Source organism: Bufo gargarizans, chromosome 9, assembly GCF_014858855.1.
Source record: "Bufo gargarizans isolate SCDJY-AF-19 chromosome 9, ASM1485885v1, whole genome shotgun sequence".
NCBI lineage: Eukaryota > Metazoa > Chordata > Amphibia > Anura > Bufonidae > Bufo > Bufo gargarizans.
This window is the reverse complement of record NC_058088.1, coordinates 197,859,593-197,882,931: the sequence shown is the minus strand read 5'-3', so window position 1 is coordinate 197,882,931 and position 23,339 is coordinate 197,859,593. Positions and strand designations below refer to the sequence as shown.

Genomic DNA, 23,339 nt, shown 5'->3' with positions numbered 1-23,339 from the left:
TGTGTGCCCCTACTGTACTGTCAGCAACCAGCTGGGAACATCGTCAGTAAGTGAACTGAATGTGTATTACATGAGACCAGGAGGTAAGAAACAGAGCGATTAGGGCGGTGGGTTCTCCTGGATGCCTGGGAGTTGCATGATGAGCAATTGCCTATCAGAATAATATTATCAGGACCATGTCAGTGCAGGCACATGGGCCCTATGCAGCTCAGGGCTCCTGCAAGGTCTCTAAATGATCCTCCAGTATTTGGGAAAAAATGCCTGCTTTCTTCCAGAATCAGCCCCACGCCTGTTCATGGTTTACATCGGGTATTGCACTTCAGCTGCATTGACAAAAGGAGACTAAACTGCAATACCACCCGCAACTTGTGGACAGGGGTGGCGCGGTTTTTGGATGTAAGCAACCATAAATACCCTTTTACTGAATTTACAATACCCATTCTACAGCCTGGAGCCTTATATAGCCTGTTCTGTGTGGCCCCGACCATAAAGCTGTCACTGTTATGGGGGGCACTGAAGGACCCTATACCTGATTCCCTATGTCATGCTCCGCACCCTTAGGTCCTGCATTAGGCATAGCATCAGTATTAGCCGGACTGCTCATTCAAAGAGGTTGTCTTATCAGGGACAGACCTTGGAGGGTTAGGTGGTCACCCTGAGACCCGCCCCCAGCATAGTAGGGTATATGAACATTATAGAAGAGGCTCGACTACCCAGGCCTCGCTGTATGAACCAGAATAACTTGGAGAGAGCAACATGCCCATGTGACTACCTCGTCTCCTCTTCATTGGAGTGGGGAGTAGAGGACCCCCTTTTCCCATTAAGTGAAACCCACAGCAGTGGACCTGCCACCGATCAGTCATTTATGGTATACTATCTATATACTGTTGATATATCATAACTACTCCATAAAATGTTATTGTTCCCCCCTAGAAATGGTAGTTCCCCCTGACTAATCCCTCTGCAGCAGGTATTCCCCTTTATATAAGGCCACATGAAGTAGAACAGCCACGTGTCCTGAATACACAGCATTTATATGTGACTCATATCTGCATTGACGTGTGAGATGCTGTAGAAAAACCATTAGTGACTGAACACTTTTAGACGCGGCCTGCTAAGTGCACATTATCCTGATTTCATAGAGACGTGAGGGTGACATCGGGGGGCACGGCTGTGTGACCCAGGTCCAGGGATGACAGATGACGTATTCAGCCCAGTAAGAGGCGCCGTAACGTGGCTTGTACCATGCTAATAATACACTAATACTAATACACCATCTGCCCAGGTGTAATCGCTGCACCATGCAAGCTACATAGCATAAAGCCTCTATAGAGGCAGGGGTCTATAACATAGGGCTTATATAGAGGCAGGGGTATATAGCATAGAGCCTCTATAGAGGCAGGGGTCTATAACATAGAGGCAGGGGTATATAGCATAGAGCCTCTATAAAGGCAGGGGTCTATAACATAAAGGCAGGGGTATATAGCATAGAGCCTCTATAGAGGCAGGGGTCTATAACATAGAGGTCAGAGGTATGTAGCATAGAGGCAGGGATATATAACATAGAGGCAGAGGTATATAGAATAGGGCCTCTATAGAGACAGGGGTATATAGCATAGAGCCTCTATAGAGACAGGGGTATATAGCATAGAGCCTCTATAGAGGCAGGGGTATATAGCATATAGCCTCTATAGAGGCAGGGGTATATAGCACAGAGCCTCTATAGAGGCAGGGGTATATAGCACAGAGCCTCTATAGAGGCAGGGATATATAGCATAGAGCCCCTATAAAGGCAGGGATCTATAACATAGATGCAGGGGTATATAGCATAGAGCCTCTATAGAGGCCGGGGTATATAGCATAGAGCCTCTATAGGCAGGGGTCTATAACAGAGGCAGAAGTATATAACATAGAGCCTCTATAGGCAGGGGTATATAGCATAGAGCCTCTATAGAGGCAGGGGTCTATAACATAGAGGCAGGGGTATATAGCATAGAGCCTCTATAGGCAGGGGTATATAGCATAGAGCCTCTATAGGTAGGGGTCTATAACATAGAGGCAGGGGTATATAGCATAGAGCCTTTATAGGCAGGGGTCTATAACATAGAGGCAGGGGTATATAGCATAGAGCCTCTATAGAGGCAGGGGTCTATAGCATAGAGCCTCTATAGAGGCAGGGGTCTATAATATACAGGCAGGGGTATATAGCATAGAGCCTCTATAGGCAGGGGTCTATAACATAGAGGCAGGGGTATATAGCATAGAGCCTCTATAGGCAGGGGTCTATAACATAGAGGCAGGGGTATATAGCATAGAGCCTCTATAGAGGCAGGGGTCTATAACATACAGGCAGGGGTATATAGCATAGAGCCTCTATAGGCAGGGGTCTATAACATAGAGGCAGGGGTATATAGCATAGAGCCTCTATAGGCAGGGGTCTATAACATAGAGGCAGGGGTATATAGAATAGAGCCTCTATAGAGGCAGGGGTCTATAGCATAGAGCCTCTATAGGCAGGGGTCTATAACATAGAGGCAGGGGTATATAGCATAGAGTCTCTATAGAGGCAGTGGTCAATAGCATAGGGCCTCTATGGAGGCAGGGGTATATAGATTAGATTCTCTACATAGGCAGGGGGTATATAGTACAGATTCTGTATAGATAGGGGACACATAGCATTGATCGTCTATAGAGATGTTCCTTTGCTCTGTATAGTCTTGTGTAGTATATTTAGTTGTGTTTTCTTAGCAGGGCCGGATCAGGGTCTGTTGGGATCTTGTGTCATTTTGCATAGTTAATGGCTAAATAGTACCGTCATACAGTGCTAAGTATCAGTATCATAAGGTGGCCACATGACATTTCTATATTATTACTGCAACTACTAATATGTTTCATTGCATAACTGCATAAAGCATATTAGTGCCATGTAGTGGACAAATAATACTGCCATACAGCGCCCAAGTAATAATCCTGTATGAATTCCTAGACCTGATTATGATGGACATGGAAGTGGAGGTCTTCTAATGTTGGGGACCACAGGGCAATGTCCTCTTTTGGTATCAATTCCTTCCTCGGTTTCAGACCTTTGTATTGTGGGTAACATTAAAAACACGTATTTCATATCATTTGGAGGCCGCTCTGACTATGGATTCTGCTCCTATAGTGTTCAATAAGAGTTTATTACAACATCTGGACTGCAAATGGCAAATCAAGTCTTTACAATTTGATACAGTGTGGTAAGTGAGGGCTCCTCTGGACGGCAAGCGTGCAGGACCATTCTGCTGCTGTATGGACATGTGCACTAGGGAGGGAATTCCCTTTTAACGTTGGGAACCTTGTTTAAAAGGTGTTTGCAAAGGTGACCCATAGGTTCTGTCGGTCAGACCTCATGTACTTAGCGTTCTACATATAAACCCTAGAGGGAGCCTCATGATTTTTGCTAAAAATTCACATGCCTAGCACTGGCATGTCTGGTCTTTTCATAGAAAATCAGCTGTGCCGAATATTTACTGGAAGAAGACACCTGGAGGGCTCACGGACATAAAATATCAGCTGAGCGTAAAGGCAGAGTTATAGGCGTACAAGAACAGCAGAGAGGACAGTGTCCTCTGGGCAAACCTTCATGTGAAGGGTGCATGTAGTGGCCCTCATGGGGCTTTTACACCCGGTTTAGTAATTTTCCTCCTGTTTTATGCTGAGGCCGCCCATTTATAAGATTTACCATCTGCACACATGGTAGAACTTGTATGTGATGTGCTCAGAAATGTTGCATTCATGTTTGTTTTCTTTGCTCTCTCTGCAGAGATCGGACCTGTCACCATTACAACAGACCCAGAAAAATTCAAGATGGAATTGGAGGAGCTGTACGTCCAGGTAGAGTAACAGTTTCTCTCATTATAAGAATATTCTGAGCACAAGACGGGTTAAAGCAAATCTTCTTCCTCCAAATGAGCAGGGCGGGGGCGACTGTCCCGAGATGAGCGTGGGAGCTATTAAAACAGCCGTGGAGGTCTCTCAGCCTGGCTCCTTCATCTACGTCTTCACTGACGCCCGGGCCAAGGATTTCAGGAAGAAGCAAGAGGTTCTGCAGTTACTACAGCTCAAACAGTCTCAGGTTGGTGCATATAGGTGGGCAGGCACCTGCTCCATGTAATTGTTAAAGCAGTGGGTGTGGAACCCGCAAATCTGGCTTTATCCTGGCAGTCCCTTGGTATTCATCCTTTAACCCCTATAAATACAGGGATCTGGACTTCGGTGCAGGGGAGCAACCAGACTGCTACCTCTTGGAATAGTCTCTGTGTGATTGACAGCTGATCCACAGGCATCAGAGACATTGGTGCAGGACACATAGGGATCAGGCAACAGCATAGTCAGGGACAGGTTGAGGTCAGGGTAGCCAGAGTACGAGGGCAGGCAGCAATATGGAATTCAGGTACAGGTCAGGTCAGGCAGCAAAGGGTCAGAGTGTAGAAATCGGGCTGAAGTCAGCGCACAAAGAGAAAAACGGATACAGCACATCTTTGCAGGAGCTACCAGACTAGACAAACTATTGCTCAGGCACCTTCCCATAGGGGAAGGTGCCCTAAGTACCCAGAGGATGGGGTGAATTAGGGTGCTCTAAGAGCCAGAGACAGAGCACATCCCTACAGGCACAGGGATGAGGCCTTGCTGGAAGGAAGTAGGCAGCGACGACTCTGGCAGCAGGAGCACACTGCAAGGGAGTAGAGGGAGGCCTACAGATCCGGGCTGCCGGAGAGGAAGAACGGTGAGTGAAGCCGGTGCACGCCCAGGAGAGCGGCGGGCATTGGCTGCTGATGTAACAGCAATTGCCAAGTGTCTTTTAGGCTGTAACCATCTGCATGTGCAGCTGGTCCAGGTAGTGGACCAAACCTTCTTTCTACCATTGTCTCGCAGGTTGTGTTTGTGCTGACTGGAGATTGTGGTGATCGGAGCCACCCAGGGTATCGTGTATATGAAGAGATAGCAGCCACCAGCTCTGGGCAAATATTCCACTTGGACAAGCAGCAAGTTAATGAGGTGAGTCCTGCAGTGCATAGGCTTTACCATATGGTACAATACAATAAAAGTCTACTTACCTGACACCTGATGGAGCAGATATTCTGATAACCCAGCACGGTGCAGAAGAGCCATGAAATTTACCTAATAATCTTAAATCCAGAGTAGCAGGGTCTTCTTCATCTTGGGTCTTCATCTCCAGGGGCTCCATGTGTTGCTAATGATGTTTGTGCATCACTGGCCATGTAGGTGCACCCCTTCTCCCTGCTCGCCGAGTACAGCGCCGTACACAGTATAGTGGCCGTGCTTGGTATTGTGCTCTGCAAAAGCAGAGAGAAGGCTGCGGCGCTCACAGGAGCGCTGCTGCCTTCTCAAAGCTGATCGGTGGGGGTCCCAGGTGTTGGACCCCCACCGATCAGATACTGATGACCTATCTTGAGGATAAGCCATCAGTAAAAAAATCTCGGAAAACCCCTTTAAGCCAGAATGGATTCAAAAGGAATGGGAAATATATAGAATAGACATATATGGGGTCATTTATCGAACTGGTGTAAAGTAGAACTGGCTTAGTGGCCCATAGCAACCAATCAGATTCCACCTTTCATTTTCCAAAGGAGCTGTCCAAAATGAAAGGTGGAATCTGATTGGTTACTATAGGCAACTAAGCCAGTTCTACTTTACACCAGTTTGATAAATGACCCCAGTACTTCTGCTGCTGAATCCACTTCTGGCTTTTGCTCCAACAACTTCATCAAAAACTGGTGCAGAATATGACCCATCACATTTCCACCTCTGGATCGGCTTGCTGACACGATGACTCTATTAGCCAAAAATGGGCTGTCCAGCCTTAAACCCCTTTTAACACCTTGTTTAGCCATAATTTGAATTGCCAGCCACTCTGAGTCGCTCTACCCTCGATCTGAACGCACTCATCCAGTCTGATTGTTCCTCACGGACACTTTCATTTCCTCTCACAATCCATACTTGTAGGTTAATTGGTTTCCATGAGACGTTAACCCTGGAGGATGACCTAGGAAAATTACATTACTAGCTCCAGCCTAAAGTGTGAATGCATCCTCTGTAAGCCTGTTTGCTGGGGATTTTGGAGGCAGAGATGTAGCAGAGCTCAGGATGTCAGGTCCCGATCAGAACATTTGCTTGCAGATATTTTCAGTTTCAGAAACTTCTCAACATGCCAAGTGGTCTATTCAGTTTGGAAATCAGCCGTGGTCCCAGCTCATGGACTCCCTGCCATGTTATCTAGGTAGAATTCAGCTTTAACAGTCAGTCCACGGGACAGGTCGTGAAGGCAGAGGCAATGCTGCCGTTCTGAATGGTCTTATTGTGTGACCGCAAGGCTTCGGTAATGTCACTGTGGCCCCATTGAAGTTTGTAAAGTCACACGACATAGGGGCTATTTTACGCTGCATCTACTTTGACCAAATGCTAAAAACAGAGGCGCTTTGTGCCCCCACAACACCCCCACCCCCTCAGCCCGCCTCACATCTGTTTGCTTTTTATGACAAAAGGAAAGCTGAAGCCTGTGTATCTCCGGCCTGCTGGCGCAGTTCGCCCATATGGCTATAATTATAGATGGTGCCCTAATTCCATCACACGGTCACAGTATAGTGCTGAGTAACCATATCCGCACCCCCTACTACGGAGCGCCACGCCGTGGCTTGGTGACTTTCCTCTTTTTTTAATGTATATGAATGGAGAACACACTGTTGTTGCAAAAGTAATGGCACCCTGTGTGTTTTATTTGCTCATGATAAGCCGTCCATTTCACAATAGGACGCAGATAATTGTCAATGCTGAGCTGTGATCTCTCTACTGATGGCTGTGATCTCTCTACTGATGGCTGTGATCTCTCTACTGATGCCTGTGAGCTCTCTACTGTGGTCACTCTCTTGATTGATATGGTCATTTTGATGGCTGTGGTCACTGTTATGATGGCTGTGGTCACTGCCTTGATGTCTTTGGTCACTCTCTTGATGGCTGTGGTCACGGTCTTGATATATGTGGTCACTCTTTTTCGATGGGTGTGGTCACTCTCTGGATGTCTGTGGTCACTCTCTGGATGTCTGTGGTCACTCTCTGGATGTCTGTGGTCACTCTCTGGATGTCTGTGGTCACTCTCTGGATGTCTGTGGTCACTCTCTGGATGTGTGTGGTCACTCTCTGGATGTCTGTGGTCACTCTCTGGATGTCTGTGGTCACTCTCTGGATGGCTGTGGTCACTCTCTGGATGGCTGTGGTCACTCTCTGGATGGCTGTGGTCACTCTCTGGATGGCTGTGGTCACTCTCTGGATGACTGTGGTCACTCTCTGGATGGCTGTGGTCACTCTTGAAGAATGTGGTCACTTTTGAAGAATGTGGTCACTCTCTTGATATATGTGGTCACTCTCTCCAGATGACTGTACTCTTGATGGATGTGGTCACTGTCTTGATGGCTGTGGTCACTGTCTTGATGGCTGTGGTCACTGTCTTGATGGATGTGGTCACTCTTGAAGAATGTGGTCACTATCTTAATATATGTGGTCACTCTCTTTATGACTGTGCTCTTGATGTCTGTGGTCACTCTCTTGATGTCTGTGGTCACTCTCTTGATATACGTGGTCACTCTCTTGGTGGCTGTGGCCACTCTCTCCAGATGTCTGTGCTCTTGATGGACGTGGTCACTCTGCTGATGCACTACATGTGCTCGATTATTATTTAGTAGGTATTATTATAATGTTTTCTGCTTTCCCAGGTGCTGAAGTGGGTGGAGGAAGCGATCCAGGCGTCCAAGGTCCATTTATTGTCCACGGATCACGAGTCGTCAGGGGAGAGACAGTGGGAGATACCATTTGACCCAAGCCTTAAAGAGGTGACCATCTCTCTGAGCGGCCCCGAGCCCCTTATTGAGGTCACCGACCCCACTGGTAAGTCCCTTCCCCGGCTCTCATTAGTGGCTTGTCTTTCTTAACAGTTGAACAAAAATGCATCAAGACCTGCTTGTGTGAATAAATCCTTAGGGCTGAGGGAAGGACGATGGCAGGAATTTCTCTTTCTGATCCCTTTTCTGTATTTTATTATCCACGCTTTTCTTATCATAGTTACTTTAGAAACATAACAGTGAAATTTCCCAGTGACATTTCCTGATTGGAGGCTTCCCCCAGGGCTCCATGTTCCCGTCTGGCCTCTCCTGCTGCAATCTTCATTGTGTACTTGGCGGCTATCACTGCACAGAGACAGAACTGACCCCTAATTTCTCTCCTGGCAGGAAAAGTGCTCTCCGTTAGCCAGGGGCTGGAGGAGCTGCTCAGGATCCCTAATTCAGCTCTTGTGTTGGGACTGAAGCCGACTGTGTCTGGAATATGGGTCATTAAGGTAACGTACCCTCCACTGTGTTCCTTGCCTGTTGCCCCCACGTGAGAGCTCAAGAGGTCCCCGTTTTATAGGTCATCATTACTTTATAATTTGTGTTACGTGTTTCTATTTTGCACAATTTTTTTAAGATCTTGCAGCTGATAAAAACATGCTGTCTTTACCTCCCCTCCAGAGGTAGTCCTGCTCACACAGATGAGATTTTGTTACGATGTATCCAGTCTTGTTACAGTCTATCTAGTACGGACAGTCCTGTGAGACACATGAGCAACAAAATCTTCTGTCCTCATAGTTTGGTACAATGTGTCAGTGTGTTAGGGTACAGAAGATTGTCTAGACAGAACATAAATGTATCCGCTGAGAGCAGAATGAGGTCAGGACAGAGATTTACAACCTGTTCAGCTGAGCCGACCATGAAGAAATCAGGAATCTCTATCATGGCCATATGTCTCTGGTCATCTTTAGACTAGGTCTACGCGACGACAAAAAGTATTGCGACTGATAGGGCACAACTAGACTGCAACATTTGTCGTGCGACATTTTGTCGCACCAATGTCGCTAGACAATTTTTATAATGATAGTCTATGGTGTCGCTTCTGCAACGCGACAGTCGCAGAAAAATCCATCTCGAATGGATTTTTGCGACTGTCGCAGTCGCAGCATGTCGCAGTGCGACACCATAGACTATCATTAGAAAGATTGTCACGCGACATTAATGCGACAAAATGTCACGCGACAAATGTCGTCGTGTAGACCTAGCCTTACTGCCCTGCTCATAGGAACATACTAAAAGAAATGACCTCAGAGAAATGACCACCTTTTTTCAAAAACATTGTCCCACATTTACCAATGTGATTTCTTTGTCATAAAATGCCCCAAAATGTGGTACATTTCTGGTGCATAATATCACACCGATTTTACACCTAATTAATAATAATCCATTGCACCTTGACTGAGGAGGGGATGTGGAGGTGGAGTAGCAGAACGGGTGTGGCTGAAGATGTGACAATTTTCACTTTTTGGGGCACAATTTTGACCCAAGGGAAACCATAAATGTATCATCCAGTATGACACTATGATAAAATCTGTTGAAACTTTCCACACCATTTTATGTATATTCAGCTGTTTTAGTACTAAATATAAAGAAAAGTCAGCTTAAAGGGAACCTGTCACGTTAAACATGGTGTTGGAGCTGACAGCAGCATGTTATAGAGAAGGAGTTGCTGAGCAGATTGATATATCATTTTGCAGGATCAGATTCAGTATTAGGGTGGGTTCACATCTGCGTTCTGGATTCTGTTATGGCTTTCCGTTATAACAGAAAATAATGGAATCCATAAGATGGAAGTCAAAACGGAAGCCTTTAGAGGCATTCAGTTTTGATCAGTCTTAGGCCCCATGCACACGGCCGTTGTTCACGGCCGTGTGCGGGCCGTGGAACCGCGGCCTGGATCCCTCCTGAGAGCAGGAGCGCACGGCGTCACTGGTTGCTATGACGCCGTGCGCTCCCTGCTGCCGCCGCAATACAGTAATACACTGGTATGATCTATACCAGTGTATTACTGTACTGTGCCGGCAGCAGGGAGCGCACGGCGTCATAGCAACCAGTGACGCCATGCGCTCCTGCTCTCAGGAGGGATCCAGGCCGCGGTTCCACGGCCCGCACACGGCCGTGAACAACGGCCGTGTGCATGGGGCCTTAATAGAAGTCTATGGGGAAGCATAACGGATCCGTCTGGGTCCCGTTATGCAAGACAGAAAACAAAGTCCTGTCGACAGGACTTTTTTCTCAGTTCTGCATAACGGAAACCAGACGGATCTGTTATGCTTCCCCATAGACTTCTATTAAGACGGAGCAAAACGGAATGACTTTTAAAGGCTTCCATTTTGCATTCCGTCATAATACAAGTCTATGGGCAGCATAACGGATCCGTCCTTCCGTCTTATGGATTCCGATTTTTTTCCGTTATGACCATTTTATAGCGGAATCTAGAACGCAGATGTGAACCCACCCTAAGTTGTATTTTATTAATTTGAATTCCTGCTCATTCTGGGCTTTAAAGTCCACTAGGCGGTCCCATCAGTGATTGACAGCTATCTCTGAATACAGAGCAATAGAGGGTAGGCTGTCAATCACTGATAGGACCGCCCTTCGTGATTTCAAAGCCCAGAATGAGTAGGAATTTAAATGAATAAAATACAACTGAATCTTTACCTACAAAAACTATACATCAATCTGCTCAGCTCCTCCTGCTCTATAACATTGCATTTTAATGGGAATCTGTCGCCATGATCTTGGCAGTAATACATAGTAGTACTGCACATAAGGAGTCCAGATCACAATTTTTTATTTTCCTGCCTCCCCCCAGTTACTTTGCTGTCAGGGTTTATATCTGCACTATAAAACACAGTCTGGACTTTGCTAGCATAATGGAGAGGACTTATAAGCGCATGCACAGCAGTCCTGACAATGTCTTTTAATGCAGATCTGAGTGCTGACAGCGGTTGAACAGAGGGCAGTAGAAAAAAAAAAATAGTAATCTACTGTTCATGAGGCACATTTACTAACAGACTTGCGACTATTTTAGCTGTTATATAGTCGCTATTCTCCAATATTTAGTCGCGTGGCTGTTTTTACGCTGTATCTGATAGTTGGACGTGGCAGGGGCTCCAACCCTGGCAAATTTACCAACATTTACGCCTGGAAACACTAAGCCAGCCAGTGGGATTCCAAAAATAGCCATAAGACATTAATGTCTGAGAAGGGAATACCCCTTTAAATATACCATGGGACCGATGCTCAATGTCAGTCTGCAGCTTGGAAAGCCACCAAAATTGTATCTTGCCCAGGAAGTAAAGCTAGATTGCTGGAGGAAGCGTGAACGCTTCATTTACAACTAACGTCATGTAAATCACCCTTTTCATATTCTGAATAGTCCATTAAAAGAACATTCGCTTTGAAATTAGTGCTTATTAGGTAATCATTCATCTAACCCAATTTTATATAAGATTTGAGCATGATTTTTATTTAATCCAAGAATTTACTATATTTTCAGTATATAATGAAATGTTGTGCCTCCCCCACTGATTCTAGACTGGGGAAGGTGCGAGGATCTCCTCCCTCCCGGCCGCTCCTTTGATGTCTGGAACAGCTTCAGCTTGTGACTTAGTTTATTGTTACTTGGTTTTGTTCCATTTCTCTCTGTCACTTCCCCCCAAACATTGCGAGAAGGAGCTCGTTACCCTAATGAAGCTGCACAGCGGACAGGCTTGCGTCATCGACCTCACACAGACGCGGCGAGTCCTCCCCTCATTTGCCCCTCGTGCCCTTCTTCTCATTCTCTGCACTTTTTTGTTTTGCAGTTTACTTTGATTTCCTTCGTTCTGATCATTCCCGTTGATCTGACATGTTTTTCCCTTGCTGCAATTTGTTTGCATGGCGGGAACGCAGCAGATGGGACTGATTTGGAATTTCAAGGGAAGCTTTGTTCATATTACGAGACACAGTGGACTAATAAAGTTATTCAGAACATGTTCTCTCTGAATATTTCTGCTTTTGCCTTTAAATATTAAATTACAATAATCCGGGCTCAGTGTGACATTATGGGGCACATTTACCAATCCTGGCCTAAACATAGACAGTCTGGGTGAGATCTTGTTAGTAAATTTGCCTTTAATATCCTTTTTTTATCATATGTTTTGGAAAGAGGGGTAAATAAGGGCACATTCACACGCCACGCTTCGTGTGAATATCCCCCAGTAGGTGGCGAGTGGTTGCTGTTCCTGTACAGATGCAGGTTCAGCTTTTGAAGGAGCTGTAATTCACCAGTTTCTGGTCACTTATATCTTTCCATATGTGTTGCAGATCGGCAGCAGCGGGCGCCACACAGTCAGGGTCACTGGGGTCAGCACCTTGGATTTCCGTGCTGCTTTCTCCACCACAGCCATTGTAGACCCTCTGAAAGTCATTGAGCGGCCAATAAGAGGTAATGAAAATCAGGTCCTACAGACATATCATGTATAGTGCACCTCTGTGCAGGCCTAGTGCATGGTGCAGTACAAGGCGGTAATAATAACGCAATATAAGTACAGAGAAAACAATACAATACAAGACTATACAAAGAAGACAGTGAGCCCAGTGCCACTGTAATTATCTATCAACAAGCAGAATAGTGAGCGCAGCTCTGGAGTATAATACAGGATGTAACTCAGGATCAGTACAGGATAAGTAATGTATGTACACAGTGACTGCACCAGCAGAATAGTGAGTGCAGCTCTGGAGTATAATACAGGCTGTAACTCAGGATCAGTACAGGATAAGTAATGTATGTACACAGTGACTGCACCAGCAGAATAGTGAGTGCAGCTCTGGAGTATAATACAGGATGTAACTCAGGATCAGTACAGGATAAGTAATGTATGTACACAGTGACTGCACCAGCAGAATAGTGAGTGCCGCTCTGGAGTATAATACATGATAGATTGCAGAATCTGAGAACTGGAAAGGCTTTTCATCAACATTGAATAGGACAAAATATACCTCGCTGTGATCCTAAGCTGCAAACTTCATGTCATGAAGAATATTAACTGTTTTATTTACCCAATTACACTCATTACCTGGTAAGTAGTACCATTAGGCTAGCCCTGTATACAGAACTATTTCCTCTGCATGACGTAGTTTTCCTTGTATTAGACGCCTGTTTTATGTATTATTTCCTGCTTCATCTATTTTTCAGGAATCCCCATCTCAGCCCTTATTAACTGCTCGGGCCTCACTCCTCCGGGACATGTCAACCATCTGGACCTGCTGCGAGTGTCCGGAGAATCCTACTTCTCTCTTCCGGCAGAACGTTTACCATACAAGCGCAGCAAACAGCTATGGACGGTGCCTCTATTCCAGTCGCCCAAAGGAAGTTTCTTCATGAAAGTCAATGGAACCGACCACAATGGGTACAAGTTTCAGAGGCTCTCCAATGTGGCGTACACCAGCATCATACCGGGTGAGCCCCAAACACCAAGAAAACCTATTAAATTGGACCTGCTCCCTTACATATACAGGTGAAACGCGAAAATTTTTTATATCGTGCAAAAGTCCATTTATTTCAGTAATGCAAATTAAAAAGAATTTCATTAATGCAGCTTAAAATTAGAATTTTGTTAAAAGGTTGAATATTCTAGGCTCAAAGTGTCACACTCTAGTCAGATAATTAATCCATACCCCCTGAGCAAAGGGTGCCTCAAAATTGAGACTTTGGGGTTTCATAAGCTGCAAGCCATAATCATCCAAATTATAACAAATAAAGGCTTGAAATATCTCGCTTTGCCTGTAATGAGTCTCATATATTAGTTTCACCTTTTAAGTTGCATTACTGAAATAAATAAACCTTGCACGATATTCAAATTTTTAGAGTTTCACCTGTAGATCATCCCACAAATCGAACTGTTGGCCAAACTACTAGAAAACCATAATCCATGGCAGACATCCGAGACTGGCCCATGGGTGTCTGTTACGGTTTTACATTTTGCAGGGGCCTCATCCATGTGCAAACACCTACCACAGGTTCCAGCGGTGTTAATATGGAAACTGTGCCTAAAAGAGACATGTCCTATGTCCATCCACGGCTGTATGGATGGACAGCAGCATGGATTACCATTGAGAACCATGTGGACTCCACCTGGATTTTGGTGCAAAAATAGTCACAAAATCCGCTGCGTGTACAAGCCCTAGTAACGACAGTCTGGGCGTTCATATATTTCATTTCTGCCTTTTTTCCTTTATTTAGATTATGACTTGGAAATTCTTCCCTTCTTTGCAGATGTTCCTGCAGTGACAATGGCGCCACTTATCCAGGGCTACCACCAGAGGGCGCTCACCATTACGTGCTTAGTTCTCAGTGACATTCCATTCAGAGTGCGGTTCTCCAGGGATGGGGAGAGGCTCGGCGAGGAGCTGCTCTTCACGTAAGTATAATTTCTTATTAGTGAGGACATTGGGGTTCATTTATCTTTGTATCAGTGTTTGCATGCCAGAAAACTGGAGCGATTGCATCTAAAAAATATAACTTACAAAACATGAGTCATGTTTACATTCCATTCCATTCCACCCCCTTGTAGTGCAGCATGACACTCTGGCTGTTTCCACCTTACATTTTTGCTAATGTTGCTGTGAAGGCTGGATCCATGCAAGCCAAGTTTGTCCGATTAAACTTTTCACAAGCCCGTAGCAGCTGATATGTACGTCTTGGGCTTCTTCTCGCTTGACACATGGCTCCCAATGTACAGTGCATAATTTGCTGTGACACTGATTTACCTGCATGGGTTTTGTAACCATTAGGGAATCGAGCAACGCCACTTTTGAGATCACATCTGCATCCGCTCGCCATGAAGGCATTTACCAGTGTACAGCCATCAGTAATGCAGGGGCAGGATTTGCTCAGACCCAAGTGTCCATTGCAGGTAAGCAGAGAAGAATATTATTGCTTCTTTCTGGCACTGTGCAGCATGATCTTACTAGTTAATGAATGTAATTCCAGAACTGCAGTGAAGACTTATCCACACAGAGCAGTAATAGAGAGGTGGCAAGTGGCGTTCTAACTGCACATGAATAGAAACCTCAGTGACAACACCCAGAACTTATGCAATGTCAGCCTTTAGTAGTTGTCACCCAGTAACTGTCACCTCTGTGTAAGGGATCATGCACATGACCGTTGCCTGTTTTGCTTTCAGCAAATTGTGGATCGGCAAAACACGGATACTTGCCGTTGTGCATACCGGATTTTGCGGAACGGAACGTCCGGGTCATAATACAACAGTCCTATCCTTGTCCGTAATGCGGACAAGAATAGAACATGTTCTATATTTTTAAAGATGCCACGGAACTGACATACGGATGCAGACAGTACACAGTGTGTGACAACGTGTCTGCATCTGACCTGGAAAAGATGCGAATCGGACAAAAGATACGTTTGTGTGCATGAGCCCTAAGAAACAGTAGAATCTATATATATAAAGAAGGACGTATATATGTATGTGCCGCGAAAACTCAAAAACGCAACCATCTTTTTTAACGAAACTTGGTATACACATCCCTTGCTACCTGGAAAGAAATCTTGTGGGGGGGTCTCAGCTCTCTAGGACGTACCATTCCTGAGAGATTCCCCAAAAATGACCTGCATTAGCCAATACAAGCCTGCAAGTTTTTCTCTTCATATCCCAACTGCCATACAAACGGTCACATGACCCTTATCAGCCAATAGAAGCTTGCAGGCCCTTAGTCTCCACATACACACAGTTTTACTCCAGGTTTCCATAACAACACAGCCATTTTTCTTCACTACTGTAGGTCAGCTTTAGGCTAGGGCTACACGACGACATGTGTCATGCGACAATAAGTCGCACGACACATAGGGCACAACTACACTGCTACATGTGTCGCGCGACATTGATGTCGCACAACAATTTTTATAATGATAGTCTATGGTGACATGCTGTGACTGCAATGCGTCAGTCGCAGAAAAAACCATCATGGATGGCTTTTTGAAACTATCGTGTCGCAGTATGTCACATGTCGCAGTGCGACACCATAGCCTATGATTATAAAAATTGTTGCGACAAAATGTCGCACGACACATGTCGTTGTGTAGCCCTAGCATTAAAGGGGCGGGTGCTGTGAAGGTCACTGTTAAAAAGGCGTTCACTGTGGATGTTACTGTTAAGCGGGCAGGCCGCTGTGGAGGTCACTGTTAAGGGGGCAGGGGGCACTATTAAAGGGGCAACTGCTGTGGAGGTCACTGTTAAGGCAGCAGGGTACTGTGGAGGTCACTGTTAAGGCAGCGGGGTACTGTGGAGGTCACTGTTAAGGCAGCGGGGTACTGTGGAGGTCACTGTTAAGGCAGAGGTGTACTGTGGAGGTCACTATTAAGGCAGCGGGGTACTGTGGAGCAGTGATGGCCAGTTTGCCGTGTTCGCCGACGAACACATGCAATCTGCCATCTTCACTCCCAAGTCCGGGATGCAGAGGTAAGTCCTTACCTGTGCCTGCGCCGCGAGCCGCTCTGAAACACATGCGGTCACCGGGAGCGGGCAGTTCCAAGAACAGCCTTCATCGGGTGAACACTGCGAACTGGCCATCTCTGCTGTGGAGGTCACTGTTAAGGCAGCGAGGTACTGTGGAGGTCGCTGTTAAGGGGGCGGGCCCCTTAGGAGGTCACTGTCAAGGAAGTGGGGTGCTGTGAAACTCACTGTTAAAGGGGTGGGCTGCTGTGAAGGTTAAAGTTAAAGGGGTTGTCCGGGTTCAGAGGTGAACCCGGACATACCTTCATTTTCACCCCGGCAGCCCCCCTGAGCCTAGCATCGGAGCAGTTCATGCTCCGATGCTCTCCTTTGCCCTGCGCTAAATCGCACAGGGCAAAGGCATTTTTAGTAGTTCCGGTGACGTACCGGGGCTCTCCATGGGGCTGACAGGAACCCCGGTGACGTCACCGGCACTGGTGGGCGGGATTTAGCTCTGCCCTAGCCAGTAAAACGGCTAGGGCAGAGCTAAAGCCCGCCCCTCAGAGCCGGTGACGTCACCGAACACACTGCCGGGCGGAAGTTACCGCCCGGCAGTGTGTTATTGTAAACAAAAGAGCCTGTGCCCTGCGCGGTTTAGCGCAGAGCACGGGAGCGCATCGGAGCATGACATGCTCCGATGCTAGGCTCAGGGATGCTGCCGGGGTGAAAATAAAGGTATGTCCGGGTTCAGCTCTGAACCCGGACAACCCCTTTAAGTAGATGGGCTGCTGTGGAGGTCCCATTTTAAAGTGGCGGGGCACTGTGGGGGGTCAGTGTTAAGGGGTGGGGGACTGTGGAGGTCACTGTTAAAGGGGCGGGGTGCTGTAGAGGTTACTGTTATGGGGGATACTGTCGATATCTTTTAACGACACACACAAACATTAAATGGAATAGATGAAATATACCCATGAGAAGCCGGGTCCTTCGGCTAGTATACTATAAGGAGGACATATTTCATAGGTTGATTACGGGTAGTTTACGTTACTGGTATTTCTCAATGTTTTTGGCTGCAGATCCCCCTCCCACGATCTCGCTCCACCCTAACATCACAGTGTCAGTCGGTGACTTGGCAGTCCTCTCCTGCCAGATCCTTGGAGATGTCCGTTTCAACCTCACCTGGCAGCACCATGGAAAAGCACTGAAAGAAGGACGGTTATGGATCCTGCCAAACTCATCCTTACAGATTCAGAATGTGCAGCCTGGTGATGCAGGGCATTACCAGTGCACTGCCAGGAACAACCATGGCTCCACCACTGCCAGCGTTTGGCTTGCTGTGCAAGGTAATCTGTCATTGAGACTGTTTAGGGTGCATTCACACAGTACAACCAAATTTATTGTAATCATTACCTCTAAGCAAAACGTCCACACTTCTAATCATGGTGTGAAACACAATTTGACCAGAATATGTGTATGCACCCTTAGGTTGGCAGTAAATGTAATGCAACTTTATTTTAATTAAAGGTCTTAATTATTGTGGAATGAAAAGTTCTGCTTCTTTTGAGTACGTCTGGACTCACATTTTCTAAGGCCCCTTTCACACGGGCGAGTATTCCACGCGGATACGATGCGTGAGTTGAACGCATTGCACCCGCACTGAATCCCGACCCATTTATTTCTATGGGGCTGTTCACATGAGCGGTGATTTTCACGCAATACTTTTGTGTTGCGTGAAAATCGCAGCATGCTCTATTTTGTGCGTTTTTCACTTAACGCAGGCCCCATAGAAATGAATGGGGTTGCGTGAAAATCGCAAGCATCCGCAAGCAAGAGCGGATGCAGTGCGATTTTTTTATTTATTTTTTACGCACGGTTGCTAGGAGACGATCGGGATGAAGACCCGATCATTATTATTTTCCCTTATAACATGGTTATAAGAGAAAATAATAGCATTCTAAATACAGAATGCATAGTAAAATAGCGCTGGAGGGGTTAAAAATTTTTAACTCACCTTAATCCACTTGTTTGCGCAGCCGGCATCTCCTTCTGTCTTCATCTTAGCTGTGTGGATGAACCGGTCCTGTGGTGACGTCACTCCGGTCATCACATGATCCATCACATGATCTTTTACCATGGTGATGGATCATGTGATGACCGGAGTGACGTCACCACAGGTCCTGTTCCTCCACACAGCTAAGATGAAGACAGAAGGAGATGCCGGCTGCGCGAACAAGTGGATTAAGGTGAGTTACATTTTTTTATTAATTTTTTTAACCCCTCCAGCGCTATTGTACTCTGCAGTCTGTATTCAGAATGCTATTATTTTCCCTTATAACCATGTTATAAGGGAAAATAATACAATCTACAGAACACCGATCCCAAGCCCGAACTTCTGTTAAGAAGTCCGGGTTCGGGTACCAAACATGCACGATTTTTCTCACGCGAGTGCAAAACGCATTACAATGTTTTGCACTTGCGCGGAAAAATCGCGCGTGTTCCCGCAACGCACCCGCACATTTTCCTGCAACGCCCGTGTGAAAGAGGCCTAAGTGTGCTTGTAACACGGTGCAGAACCTATGCTTGCTGTTTATGTTGCAACTTTTTGCCTGGCTATAAGGAGTAACATGCATGCAGTTATCAGGGCAGACAGCAGATGTAACCAATTTATGAAAAAGATGGATTTATTAATAGATGCACTCTACTTAATAAATATGGCGCATTTGAGACGGTCTATAATTCCAAACGTGAAATATGAAATTTGCATGAAAATTTGTGCAAATCTGCCTAAATTTGTGCAATTCTGCTTAAAACTTGAAGATCACACTCACTTCTTGAAGACCACAGCCACCTTTCACAGCACTTTTCAAATTTCTATTTTTTATGAGTGCATATTTGGCACATTTTCTGATTTGCCAACTTGTTCTGCCACAGTTTATGGTGTAAACTGCTTAGTAAACATGGGCCTTTCTGTTGAAGTTTGTTGCTTGCTTGTCACTGAATGGAAACACTCACTACATTTACTCCAAATTTTGCTTACAAAATAGTGCATGTAAATTTGGCGGATTTTACATCTCTATTTCGCCAGGCCCCATTATCTTTACACTAAAACTAAATGCATGTCTAAAACATATAATAAATGTGCCCCATATTTTTGAAGAGAATTCTGGTGCATTATAGTAAACCTTCCCCAGTGTTCTTGCCGCATTGTGTCACCATAGAAAATCGATTGCATTTGGTTGAATCTGTCTTGAATTTGTCCTCCAGAGCCTCCGCATATACAGATTGAATCAAGCTCCACTCAGTTGTCTTATGGAGGAGAAGTCAGGATTCACTGTGATGTTTCTGGGTTCCCTGAGCCCCAAATATCTTGGAAACATGGGGACATCTTCCTGAACAATGACGGCAAGTAAGTGTCGCAGAAGAGTGTCTGGCACTGGTGGGAGTATGGTGATGGGGGTCTCATAATACATATGGTGCAAGGCCAAGCTTCACGCGGCGGGGTGTCTCCACATGGAGGTGCAGAAGCATTTTGGGTGGAGATGTCCTTCTTAATATATGTATATGTTACTTTCTGGGCAGGATTTTACAGGTGAATTTACACATGGTGTCAAAACAATCTACAAAATCAGTTTTTAACGTAAATTCTGCTTGCTTTCTTTTGCTGCAGAATTGCTTTTGCGCGTTTTGCAATGCACTGTAAAGTGAAATTTCACAAACTTAGAGCTCGTTCACACGACCGTGTGAAGCCCGTGCCCGTGCTGTGGACCGCAAATTGCAGTCCGCAATGCACGGGCACCTTCCGTGGGGCAGGCGCATGGAGATTGCAGACCCATTCACTTGAATGGGTCCGCGATCCCTCCGTTCCGCAAAAAGATAGAGCATATTCTATCTTTTTGTGGTGCGGAGGCATGGAACAGAACCACAGAAAGCACTCTAGTGTTCTATGCTTCCGTTCCGCATCTCCGGATTTGCGGAACCATTGAAATGAATGTGTCCGCATCCGTGATGCGGAATGACAACGGAATGGTGCCCGTGTATTGTGGATCTGCTCATGTGAACGAGCCCTTAGGCTACATGCACACGAACAAATATTGCGGATCCGCAAAAAGAAACGGATGCCATCCGTTTTTTTTTGTGGATCCATTGTAACAATGCCTAAAACGGACAAAAATAAGACACGTTCAATATTTTTGGGCGGGGCTACGGAATGGACATACTGATGTGTACAGCACACGGTGTGGTGGCCACATTTTTTGCGGATCCATTAAAATGAATGGGTCCGCATCCTATCCGCAAAAAAAAATGCAACGGACACAGAAACAAAATACGTTTGTGTGCATTTAGCCTTATAATGATATTCCAAAGCCAAAACCTGCAGCGCTTATAGATTACACAGCAGATACCCCATGAATGAATCCAGCATCTGACACAAAATTTCATCTCTAAAACCAGACATACGATCATTAACGGTAACATCCTGCTGATTAAGGACCCGAGCCAAGAGGATTCTGGGAACTACAGCTGTTTGGCTTCTAATGCCTTAGGGACAGATGAGCAGTCATTAACCCTGACGTACACCGGTAAGCGTTTTGGTGTCTTGTCCGTTGCGATGATAGGACATCATAAGAGTGGTGCAGTTAACCCCTGTGTCTGCTTGACAGAACGCCCTACAGCGACTGCTGTAAAATCTACAATACAAGTGGCCATCGGGGAGGACGCCGTGCTGGAGTGTGGGACTGAAGGTCTGCCTCAGCCGCTGGTCGCATGGTACAAGGGTGAGCGCTCGCTGTCTCGTACATCATATTACTGTGGTGACAGCTGAGAGCTCTCTAATAACTGAATTATTGTGCTGCCTCCTCAGGGGACAAGGAAGTTAAAGGTCCTGTCAGTGGCTCATATGGTGGGACGCTGACTCTTCAGGAGGTGACAGCCGAGGACGCCGGGGAGTACAACTGTGTTGCTTCCAATGACGCAGGGTCATCATCAGATGTCATTAAAGTGGAAGTGGGAAGTAAGTGAGATTGGTTATGAGAAGGCGTAACCTTGCGCTATTTTCAATGTTTATTCTTATTAAAATTGTCTATAATTTGGAGGCCACGCCCATGCCTTAAAGACCTTGTCCAGTCACTTTTCACCTTTTGAGAATAACACAAAAATTCGCAGTACCCTATAAATTTGCCACTTGTCCTGATTTGTGACTTTTTGGGCCACATTCTATGCCAAAAACTTCCATAGACTGCTTAGTAAATGTGGACCATTGTGGTTCCATTGCTTTACATTGTCAAGATCTCTGCTAGCTGCCTGTGAATGAAAATACCATCTAGACCTTGTCCTGCTCAAACAGCTACGGTGTATTTACAATGTATCAGAGTAAGGATATGTTCACATTTTTTGTACATGCCTATGACCAATTCGATGTATATTTACACGAGGATCCAATAGGATTTCTATCACAGATTTGCACAAGGATTGCCCCATGGCTTTTCCATATGGTATCTGGAAGAAGAATTAACATGTTCATTCTTCTTTTTTTCTGCCTAGACTTAAAAATCCACATGCATTTTTTATTGATTGCATGTAAATGCAATCAAGAGGCATGATGGTGGCAGATCTGATCCGCGCTGCAATCCTCATTGAATACGATTTATGTGAAGTATCTTAAGAGTTGCGTTTCTGCAGCAGCGGACGCTGCTTTGTGCCGCTCATCTATGTAATATCCCCGACTCCCTTGTACAGAACAGCTTACAGCTGGAGTATAGAAGGATCAGGACCTGCCTGCATTGGCGCCCTGTTCTCCGAGCGAGGAGGAATAAGATCCTGGAAGTGGAAGTTGCCTCCATCCCTGAATAGAGACTAATTTGTATTTCTCCGCCGGCTTTCTTCCATGGCGTATATCCTAGCACTGCTGCCTCTCTCTCAGCTGCCAGCAAATTTCCGACTTCTTGCTCCCCTCAGGGTGCATTGAGTGCGTTCAGGCCCGGGACCCTGCACTGCTATTAAACTGCTGGTGCCTTTTTGAAAGATTTGTCTGAAGATAATTACAAGGTTCTGCTTGTGACCCTTTAACCTGAGCAATGTGGATGGTAACTGAAACAAAAGCCCTACAGATTTTTTTTCTTAATACACACACTAGGCAAGGTGTCAGCAACCCCTGACAGTCCAGCTGTTGTGAAACTACAACTCCCAGCATGCATGCTTGCCTAGCTGTACTCAAAACGCCCATAGAAATGAATGCAGCATGCTGGGAGTTGTAGTTTCAGAACAGCTGGAGAACCGGACATTGCTGGCCCGCTCACGATTCTCGTCTGGGCCAATAATCAGGGAGATGAAACAATAATTTCTAACCAGAGCTCGCCCTTTATATAAAGTGTATCATCCTATAATATCAAGTTCAGTAACATTCAAATATGCTTCTGTGCCATTTTCAAGATTTCTGCTTGCTGTTAGTGAAAGGCAACATTCTTGTCACCTTAAGGAACAAAGACCGCTTCCACGCTTCTGTATTATTCTGTTTTGCACAATTCCCATAGATGTGCATGGGATCATCCTCCAGTTTGTACAGAGATCGTCCATACTGATTCTGCAAGGAATGCCAATTCTGTAGGTGTGGAGCTGCTCCACCCCAGATGCATTGCCCCGAGATTATTGTCCGCATGGTACAGCAGCACAGTCGTGTAGGGAGCTGCTACAGCTGACTATACACAGCATGAGGCCTAAAGCTTCTTCTCACAGATGAGGGTTTGCTGCAGTCGTATCCAGTCTAGACAATCTTCCTGGAGCTAATCAGCCTGCACTTCCTTACCTGCACTGATACATTGTTACAAACTATCAGGACAGAAGGGAGATTCATTCAGCCGATTCATTCAGCTCACAGAGGATTGTCCAGACTGGATACACTTGTAACAGACCAGCAGCTGTGAGAAGTATCAGGTCTGTACAGGATTTCAGCCTCTGAATATTTGCA

General features: G+C 45.7%; 1 protein-coding gene across 2 annotated transcripts in view; it reads left to right on the top strand.

Annotated features, from left to right (window-relative positions):
• The window catches only part of LOC122946444 (hemicentin-2-like), a 112,270-nt gene that overhangs the window by 15,155 nt on the left and 73,776 nt on the right, over window positions 1-23,339 (top strand). The window contains exons 1-15 of one of the 2 annotated variants that reach the window (XM_044306084.1): window positions 56-83; window positions 3,803-3,873; window positions 3,956-4,114; window positions 4,915-5,037; window positions 7,770-7,941; window positions 8,283-8,389; window positions 12,252-12,372; window positions 13,123-13,386; window positions 14,203-14,347; window positions 14,721-14,842; window positions 17,452-17,718; window positions 19,640-19,781; window positions 20,828-20,955; window positions 21,037-21,150; window positions 21,237-21,386. In XM_044306084.1, coding sequence (XP_044162019.1) covers window positions 71-83; window positions 3,803-3,873; window positions 3,956-4,114; window positions 4,915-5,037; window positions 7,770-7,941; window positions 8,283-8,389; window positions 12,252-12,372; window positions 13,123-13,386; window positions 14,203-14,347; window positions 14,721-14,842; window positions 17,452-17,718; window positions 19,640-19,781; window positions 20,828-20,955; window positions 21,037-21,150; window positions 21,237-21,386 — 2,098 coding nt within the window. In that variant the 5' untranslated portion in view covers window positions 56-70. Of the gene's footprint in view, window positions 1-55; window positions 84-3,802; window positions 3,874-3,955; window positions 4,115-4,914; window positions 5,038-7,769; window positions 7,942-8,282; window positions 8,390-12,251; window positions 12,373-13,122; window positions 13,387-14,202; window positions 14,348-14,720; window positions 14,843-17,451; window positions 17,719-19,639; window positions 19,782-20,827; window positions 20,956-21,036; window positions 21,151-21,236; window positions 21,387-23,339 lie in introns of those variants that run through there. The other variant, XM_044306083.1, reaches the window with a different exon arrangement.